The following is a 9,944-nucleotide window of genomic DNA, read 5'->3' on the forward strand; positions in this document are numbered from 1 at the left end:
CATTCCAGAGTTCAGGTGCCCCATGACTGAATGCTCTACCACCTGTCCTTTGCTTTAAAATCCTTGAGACAGATAGCAGCCCTGCATCTTGGGATCGGAGTGGCCGGCCAGGGGCATACAGGACTAAAAGATCCTTCAGATAGGCCGGAGCCAAACCGTTTAGGGCTTTATAGGTGATAAGAAGGACCTTAAAGTCAATCCTGCACAGCACCGGGAGCCAGTGGAGGGCTGCTAACACTGGGGGAATGTGCTCACTTTTTTTTTTTTGTTTTGGTTAGCACCTGGCTGCAGCATTTTGTAGAAGCTGCAATCGTGACAGAACACAGTTTGGAATTCCAGAGAACAGGACATTGCAGTAATCAATCCTAGATAAGAAGGCATGCATCAGTCTCTCAGCATTGTGCTGTGAAAGGAAGTGCCTCAACTTGGCAACGTCTCCAAGGTGAAAGAAAGATACTTTAATTATATTCCGAATATGTGGCTGAAAGGCAAAGTCAGGGTCAAAACTTACACCAAGATTCCTCATTTCAATTTTCTGAGAGTATGGGAAACTATCCTCTGTGAAGGTGGACAGATGTATTTTTTTTTTTTTTTTATCTTTTGATCCCAAAATCATTATCTCTGTTTTATCTAATTTTAACATAAGGAAATTATTAGACATCCATACTTTGATGTCAGCAAGACAGCTTATCACATTTTTTATAGAAGAGACACCACCTGGTTTTAGAGACAGATATAGCTGGGTGTCATCAGCATACAGTGAAAGTTGACCCCATGTCTACAGACAATGTCATCCAAGGGCAGCATATATAATGAAAATAAAATTGGGCTAGATAGTAAGGAGATGTTTTCCCCAATTTTAACATATTGTTGCCTATTTGAGAGAAATGATTTAAACCAGGACAATATTAGTGCCTGACGATCTCACAATGCTCGAGACGGTCAATGGTGTCAAAAGCTGCACCTCGATCTAAGAGAACAAGGACTGTAGGTGAACCCGTGTCTTCTATTTAAGTACAGCTGGTACATCAGTGTAAGCAGTAGCATATCCTCCTGCAACAGCCAGTGGATGTAAGAAATACCACATTGAACTTAGAGGTGAAGGCGGCTTTCAACTTCTGAGTTTTAAGAAGTCACCTGAATGTAAGGACTGAAACAAAGAGATAAACCGATTCAAAACTGGAATACATTAGTACAGACAACTGAATTGGGTGAATTGGGGAAAAAAAAAAAAAAACCCACACACCACACACACACACCCCACACCCAACAGAAGACCAGCTGAACCTCCTTAACAAACTTCCCCCAGAATCAAGAATAGAACACAACTGGATTTTACAAAAATAGACAGAAGAATGTCACCACCCCAGCAACATGGCCAGTTCCAAACAGATTGACATATATACAAAGCTTTGTAGCCATGACTTTTAAAAGGGAATTTAATGTCATTATTTTTGAGAGTAAACTACAAAGACATTGCCACTTATAGTTCGAGCACACAGTAGAGCCTGCTGTGATTTCAACTGAATTATTAGGCTATAACATTTGATGTTACGTACTAGTGATACTGTTGCATTTAGTTCCATTACCCCCATTAGGCATTTAAATAAATGTACATATTCTGTGAAGAGATGTACCAGGATGCAGCGGTTTGTCTAGTGTTGTATTCTAAATAATTGCATTTCATGAAAGTGATCAAAATGTTTAAAAGGAGACCAGTAATCATATTACTAAAACCAATGATTTAAAAGAACATTGCTTGGCTCCCAGTAACACATTTGCCATTTTAGTAAATTGCTCCATTAGATAAATTTTGAAACCCACAGGTGCCCTTGTAATGTTGATGAATGTCAGCAAACATAGCAAGCACATGATCAATCATGCAATGAACTTTAGACAAGTAGTATCAAACTTAACATTTATTCAAGGTCAATTTACAGTAGAAAACATTTTTCTACAATACCCAGAATGACCAAATTTCAAATAAATAGTAAACAATTTTCTAAACATCTCAACACGCTGGATTTGTTCCCATTCCCTATTTAATCTGTCGTCGTCCCCCCCCCCCCCCCCTGTTAAAGAAAAAAAAAAAAAAAAAAAAGAAGAAGACCTCCACATCTGAAACTGCCAAAGAACAGCAGCAGAGCCAATCCGGCTACGACGTCACTCCACCTTGCTGTGAAGATACCACATTTACATTCGTGAATGAGTTTTCCACCATTCAAAATATTGATTTCCTCAAACACATTACAGTTCTCAAGGAGTCCAATATATACACCTATGTGAAGGAAGGGGGAGCTCTACAACTCATCCTTCTCAGCCTGTTCCTCCTCACCACCCTCTGGTGGTGGTCCTCCCGCACTGCCGTACAGTTTACTGACAATCGGCTGCACAATCTCCTCTAGTTCTTTCTTTTTAGCCTGGAAATCTTCGATTTCAGCATCCTGGTGGCTTTCGAGCCATTCGATCTTCTCCTCAACTGCTTTTTCAATGGCCTCCTTGTCTTCAGAGGACAGCTTGCCCCCCAGCTTCTCCTTGTCTCCGATTTGGTTCTTCAGAGAGTAGGCATAGCTCTCCAACTCGTTCCTGGCGTCTATGCGTTCCTTCAGCTTCTTGTCCTCTTCAGCGAACCTCTCTGCATCGTTCACCATCCTCTCAATGTCTTCAGGGGTCAGGCGGTTCTGGTCGTTGGTGATGGTGATCTTGTTCTTGTTTCCGGTGCCCTTGTCCTCGGCGGTCACACGGAGGATGCCATTGACGTCGATTTCAAAGGTGACTTCGATTTGGGGGACACCACGAGGAGCAGGAGGGATGCCAGTCAGGTCAAATGTGCCCAGCAGATGGTTGTCTTTTGTCAGAGGTCGTTCACCTAAAAAAAGTGGCAGAAATGTCTGTTTCAGTTTACAATTTGATTCATAATTTAAGTGCTCCTCTTAAACTTCACATATAACATTATTCTTTGCAACGTGTAAAGAAATAGTGTAGTGCATTTGAAGGTAATTTTTTTTTATTTTTTATATACAATTAATTATATATATGCTCTAAATCAGTTTACCAACAGCAGTAAAGAAACATCAAATAAGACAGAAAGAAAGAGTCCCCTCACCTTCATAAACCTTGATGGTAACAGTGGGCTGGTTGTCAGATGCAGTGGAGAAGATCTGGGATTTCTTTGTTGGCACAACAGTGTTTCGTGGTATCAACTTTGTCATGACGCCTCCAACAGTCTCAATACCAAGGGTCAGGGGGCACACATCAAGAAGAACCAAATCACCTGTTAAGACAGAGCTCATTAGCTACCTGTGTAAATCTATCACCTCTACTTGAATTAAACATTCAAGATCAGGATTATTGTCCCAATACACCTACCAGTATCCTCTTCCCCAGACAGCACCCCAGCCTGCACAGCAGCACCATAAGCCACAGCCTCGTCAGGGTTGATGCCACGGGAAGGCTCCTTGCCATTGAAGAGTTCCTTCACCAGCTGCTGAATCTTGGGGATTCGAGTGGAGCCACCGACCAGGACAATTTCATCAATGTCAGCTTTCTTCAAGTCTGAGTCCTCCAGGACTTTTTGGACTGGCTTCATGGTTGATCGGAAGAGATCCTATGAAGATAAGACGGCAGACATTATAATGCAATTCTGTCATTGTACTTGTGGGAATTATTGCCTGACCATGCCAGTCTTCTCTATTGGTTATCCCCAAATGCATCTTTATATAACTCCTGTATGGAAGGAAGACATGTCTATATCCTCCCTCAATGACTAATGACCTTGATTTAACTACCACTTTTAGATGGCCCTGGTTATAACCATGTTTCACAGTTAACAGTTTTAACAGTCCATGTTAATCCACTTACCATGTTGAGCTCCTCAAACTTCGCCCTGGTAAGAGTTTCAGAGAAATCTTCTCCCTCAAAGAAAGACTCAATCTCAATTCTGGCCTGGTGTTGGGCAGACAGAGCCCGCTTGGCCTTCTCCACTTCACGACGCAGCTTCTGCACGGCACGGTTGTCCTTCCGCACGTCTTTGCCGGTCTTCTTCTTGTACAGCTTGATGAAGTGCTCCATGACTCGCTGGTCAAAGTCTTCGCCTCCCAGATGAGTATCTCCGTTGGTAGCCACTACTTCAAAGACACCGTTGTCAATGGTGAGCAGAGAAACATCAAATGTACCCCCGCCTAGATCAAACACAAGGATGTTCTTCTCGCCGTCCTTCTTATCCAAGCCATAGGCAATGGCAGCAGCAGTTCTGTATCGAAAGAGTCAATGAAAACCCAACTTAAAATGACCATTTAAAAAAATTACATGAAGCTATATCAATGAACAGTGCGGATTGTAGTATAAATATCCATCTACAAGTATGTCACACCAAGCTAGAACTTGTAGACCACTCAATTCTGATGGATAAGGCCATTTGAGATTAGGATGTCAAATTAACAAAACCCATGTATACCAAGCAACAAGTTCATGGACAATACAGAGCTAAGGAAAGCTGTATCTTCTGACATTTAGGCCTTCATCCAAAACAAAAGTAGAAGATTAAATAAAATTAAAATAAAAGATAAATAAAAAAACACCACACACTTACGGCTCATTGATAATCCTCATCACATTCAGTCCAGCAATGACTCCAGCATCCTTTGTGGCCTGACGCTGGGCGTCATTGAAATAGGCTGGCACAGTAACCACAGCATGAGTAACCTATTGAAGACAGAAAGTAATGGAAAAGTTAAAACACAGAAATCGTAACATTCCAATACGTCAAATGATATGTGATGCAATATGTTAAACTACCTTTTTGCCCAGGTATGCTTCAGCGGTTTCCTTCATCTTTGTGAGCACCATGGCAGAAATTTCTTCAGGAGCAAAGGTTTTGGTTTGACCTCCAATATCAACCTGGATATGAGGCTTGCTCTTCTTCTCAACAACCTGAAAAGAAATAGTAATTAGATTAATAGGACGGGAGAAACAATGACCACCCCCCAACCCAACTTTGACCTGAAAGTAAAATTCACCATTAATTCCTGGTTTTCCACAATTTCCACGTGGAGTGCGAGCGAGTTTGTCACTCCCGTGAGACTAGTGTGCAGGCGCTATATGTGCATCTGCAAGTTTAACACGTCTTTTTAAAAAGTGCTTCAATGAAAAATAAGAACACTAATGTAAGATGGTATGCAGGTTTGTTTCGCTGGCAGATGGCAGCAGTCCCTAAGAAATGTGCTTGACAGACCAGATCATGCACAGCCGAGTGTGAAAAATGGATGCCTGTGTATCTACAGGAGAATACAATGAAGAGATTTCTTTATTTGTTGGTTACAAGTTGTAAGGAAGCCTTATCAGGATTAGTACTGGTCAAAACAACCTATTTATTGGACCTACACGTCACAGATAATAATGCATAATAACAGCGCTATACACCTGTGCCTCAAACTGGGGAAAATACTGTATATGACGTGACTGAATTTACAATGCAAGTTTTCTGGTGTAAGTCCTTGATAAAGACGCTAGCATCGATGAAGGTTTGAAGTGCATCCGCTTTGCAATCTGACAAATCATTTCTAAAAAGTGATATGCCTGCACAAGTATTAAATTATGTTATTATAATGCTGCCATTGTAAACAAATGATGTTATTTATACTTGTATAATGCTGTTGTGATCTATATTATAATGCTACAATTGTAAACGTTGTTATTGAAGGTCTATTGGAATACTGTATATTCCTTTTTCATAATCACAATAAAAAAGTGTATTAAATAGCAAATTGCTTTGAAATCTCCAAATTGCTTATTTGAGGGTTAAGAATGAAATCTACAAAAAAAAAAAAAACATTAACATGGAAATTGCCAAAATAAATGGCCAGCTGGGTGGTTAAGCATGTGCAAATAACGCCCAAGGGGAAATATCACAGCTCACGTAAATAGAAAAAACTGTGTAGAAGTAGTTGTTCTGTACATTAATGATTCAGACAATTGCTTGCATCATTGATAATGAAGACTCAGATGATGAAGACGTGCAGTTTGGCGGTTTCAAATCACATGATACGCAGTCGGATTACCCTTTCCTGTTACACTACAATCCATATTTGACACTGCAAGAGCTTGTAACTCGGGCATTTCTTTGAACTGAACATTTAACACTACAGTGCTACTTTGGTTGCTATGTTAATTTATTTGTGTTGTGTTTTCGTACTGGACACGAACATTTTCTTACTTAAGACTATGTAAAGCCATTTATTTTAGTGGACCAAAAATGTCACATGTTTATTTTTTATTCTAGCGTTTTTCACCTACAAATGTGTTTTTCATGATGTTCTTTTGCACTGCACATTGTAGCATGTTGTGAAAATATCTGAAATGACAAAACAATTCAGCACCTTTGAAATATCTCACCGGTCAATACATGTTAACTGCACTTCTTGATTCTTTAGCGTGACTGTGCTGAGCTCTACCTTTGAATTTTAATCCTGCTTAATTGTAAACGTAATCTACCCAACATTAATAATGCCTGTAATTTCGCCCCTGTCCGAGTCTCATATGTACACACTAGCCTAGATGTTTAAAGTTAACTGTAAATGCAATCCAATTACCTTAAAAGGGAAGTATTTAATGTCCTGTTGAACAGTGGGGTCAGTCCACGTACGACCAATCAGACGTTTTGCATCAAAGACTGTGTTCTCTGGGTTGGAGGTCAGCTGGTTTTTAGCAGCATCACCAATCAAACGTTCTCCCTCAACAGTGAAGGCCACATAAGATGGAGTGATACGGTTACCCTGATCGTTAGCGATGATTTCCACACGTCCATTCTTGAAGACACCAACACTGTAAAAACACCAATTCAAATACTGTCAACACAGTTATTTAGTATTCCATAACATTGCCAGCCTTATGCTTAGTGTTCATTCACAGGTCTGATCAATGAATAGTGTTAAATAGCAAGTGTAATAGACCACTTCAAATGGAGCCACAAAGACAAGTATTATCAGCCAGACTTACCAAGAATAAGTGGTACCCAGGTCAATGCCAACCACTGTACCGACACTCTCCTTCTTGTCATCTTCATCAGCAAAGACACTGCTGATGGCCAGCAGAACAAGAAAGCACAGCTTCATGTTGAGTAGTGTAGTTCACAAGGCACTGCTCAATTAAAATGCTGTTGGACAAGACAGTTCATTTTTAAAACAAAACTGCAACAATACTATGTACCCACAACTTTACTGTTAAGTTTGCTGTATACTGTAAATAAAACATGCCAATGTATCTGCAATTACACTTAACTTTAGACTTCTTAAGGTCTATAAGTTATATGAATGTAGCAGGGTAATAGCCTACAATGAAAGTAGGAATGTTTCAAAATACACATTTACAAAAAGCAGTGTCTTCAAAATCATGGCTTCCTTTACTAAAATCCACGTACTTTCCTAGCTTCTCCGGATATTATACTAATTTAATATTTGTCAGTTATTTAAAATACATACAGCATTAAACACGTTTTTTGTTAGTGCAACTGATGCAGCCTTTATGGTATGCAACTTGGGCGGTCACTGAATTCAACAGCCATTAATGCAGCAAACCTTTTAATGCATGGAAGTATTGACTTTTAGTACCAGTAGGTGGCACTGACCACGCGATAAAAGACCATTTGTTCAAACTCAGCCTATGTATTTTATTTTCTCATCACGGTATTGCGATTTGCGTTTCTTAATTTAGGAAGTAAATTATGATTGGACCTAAAACGGAATCAAGCAGTTAAGTGCTCGATGGGAGCTGGGAGCACTCTGCCAGGGCTCAGGTGCAATGTCAAATTCTGCGACAACTCTAAATACTACATAGTAAATCATGAATGTGGTAGATTCAACGCGGATTAAACGTATATACATTTGTGTGTGAGCGCCAACAATTACAGATTGTGGTATTAAAAAACAATTACTTGGTAGAATTACAGTCGGAGTAGGGTAGGCCTAAAAAAAAAAAAAAAAGGAGAAAAAAGCAGAGCGCAGCCCACAGCTAAAAAAAAAAAAAAAACCTGACGCCAAGTCTTGTGTTTTGTTTTATGAAAAATTAATACAAAAATCTGCAGACAAAAACCCTCGGCCAACACAAACCAGTCCTAATGTCCGTGCACGCTTGCTTACCGGTAATGTGAAGGTGCGCACGATGCTGGCATTCACAGCCACACAAAATAAGAGTAAAGCTCATCTACACTATCAAGCTATTTAATACAGACTCACAAACTAGACACAATACCGCACATGTGTAATAATAAACATTATTAATTCAATCACGCTTCGTAATCTCCCTTCTAATTCCATACAGATAGTAGATCTGCGTTGTTCCACCCAACACATCAAATGCATTGTTTTTTTAATAGACACAAAAAAGCAGGCCTAAATCGCTGACTAAAATGTAACATTTTACTAAAGGTGTATTTTTTACCAATATCAGCGTACAATATTGCCGGTAACCTACACAACAATTACTTACATACTTTATTATATATATATATATATATATATATATATATATATATAAACAGTCACTTTGAAGGAAAGAAAAAAAAAACACTACATACCTCTACTGTAATAAATTCGGAATTAAATGCGCTTTTCCGCTCTTTTTTAATAACAATCCGACAGTCCTTCCTCTGCTTTGCTAATTTCAAGTCTGATGTCTTGCAGTTCTGATCTGTCTCTATATAACCCTTCACCGCTTCCCCATCGTGGAGGGTAGCGATTGGCCGGTAAGCAACTCGTTGGAACGAAATGATTGGCTGGGAGTGGCACGCTGGCTGCTCTGGATTCGGACACGTACGGGGCTTCATGACGTTTTGATAGTCATGTTATTTATTTTACTCATTGGGTAGACAAAGGGTATCTCGATCCAATCATATGAAAGCCGGTGACCAAGATCTTATTGTGATTGGCAGCCAAGACTGCCGGTCTAATCTTTAATGTCGTTTTTCTGAATTTGCCTCGGTTTGTATGATTTCTGGAAGTTTCATAATCTAATTCAATTCAAAAGTAATAAGCTTTATGCTATGTAGGAAACAGTATACCAGTATTTTATTATGTTCGTGAGTGTGGTTAGTTATTGAGTGTATTCAGCTTTTATTAAGCCCAGTTTTTGTACATACCTTTATCTTTTCAGTCTTAATTTATACAGTGTTGTTTCAATTATATTGTACTGATAATGTAGTAAAAAATAAAATAAAATAAGAAAACACAGTTTTAACTCAGTATTTGTAGACTTCTCATGAGTTCCACCAGGCAGATTCATTTTTTAGACTCAAGGCAGACAATACAGAACTCATACATCAAACTAGGGCAGCAGTGTGGAGTAGTGGTTAGGGCTCTGGACTCTTGACCGGAGGGGCGTGGGTTCAATCCCAGGTGGGGGACACTGCTGCTGGACCCTTGAGCAAGGTACTTTACCTAGATTGCTCTAGTAAAAACCCAACTGTATAAATAAGAAAGTTTACAAACGAGAGGAGGCCATTCAGCCCATCTTGCTCGTTTGCTTGTTAGTAGCTTATTGATCCCAGAATCTCATCAAGCAGCTTCTTGAAGGATCCCAGGGTGTCAGCTTCAACAACATTACTGGGGAGTTGGTTCCAGACCCTCACAATTCTCTGTGTAAAAAAGTGCCTCCTATTTTCTGTTCTGAATGCCCCTTTATCTAATCTCCATATGTGACCCCTGGTCCTTGTTTCTTTTTTTTAGGTCAAAAAAGTCCCCTGGGTCGACATTGTCTACACCTTTTAGGATTTTGAATGCTTGAATCAGTGAGGTATTACTAATGCATTGTAAAGTTTTAACATTACTTCCCTTGATTTAAATTCAACACTTTACAGCAATTTTACAGCAATCTGAAAAATATTGTTAGTTAGTATTTGTTTCACATAGAAAGCTGTTCCCTTTCAATTTGAAGATGATCGCCAACAATAC

General features: G+C 39.5%; 1 protein-coding gene across 1 annotated transcript; it reads right to left on the reverse strand.

Annotated features, from left to right (window-relative positions):
• Positions 1–1,901: 1,901 nt before the first annotated feature.
• LOC117422255 (endoplasmic reticulum chaperone BiP) lies at positions 1,902–8,725 on the reverse strand. Its single transcript, XM_033995157.3, has 9 exons — positions 8,573–8,725; positions 6,997–7,153; positions 6,591–6,822; positions 4,798–4,932; positions 4,592–4,704; positions 3,862–4,252; positions 3,370–3,607; positions 3,107–3,274; positions 1,902–2,869 (listed from the first exon to the last, which is right to left on the reverse strand). The coding sequence occupies exons 2-9, from the start codon at positions 7,110–7,112 to the stop codon at positions 2,301–2,303; spliced, it is 1,962 nt and encodes a 653-aa protein (XP_033851048.1). The 5' UTR covers positions 7,113–7,153; positions 8,573–8,725; the 3' UTR covers positions 1,902–2,300.
• Positions 8,726–9,944: the final 1,219 nt, after the last annotated feature.

This window comes from Acipenser ruthenus, chromosome 31, assembly GCF_902713425.1.
Source record: "Acipenser ruthenus chromosome 31, fAciRut3.2 maternal haplotype, whole genome shotgun sequence".
Classification (NCBI taxonomy): Eukaryota; Metazoa; Chordata; class Actinopteri; order Acipenseriformes; family Acipenseridae; genus Acipenser; species Acipenser ruthenus.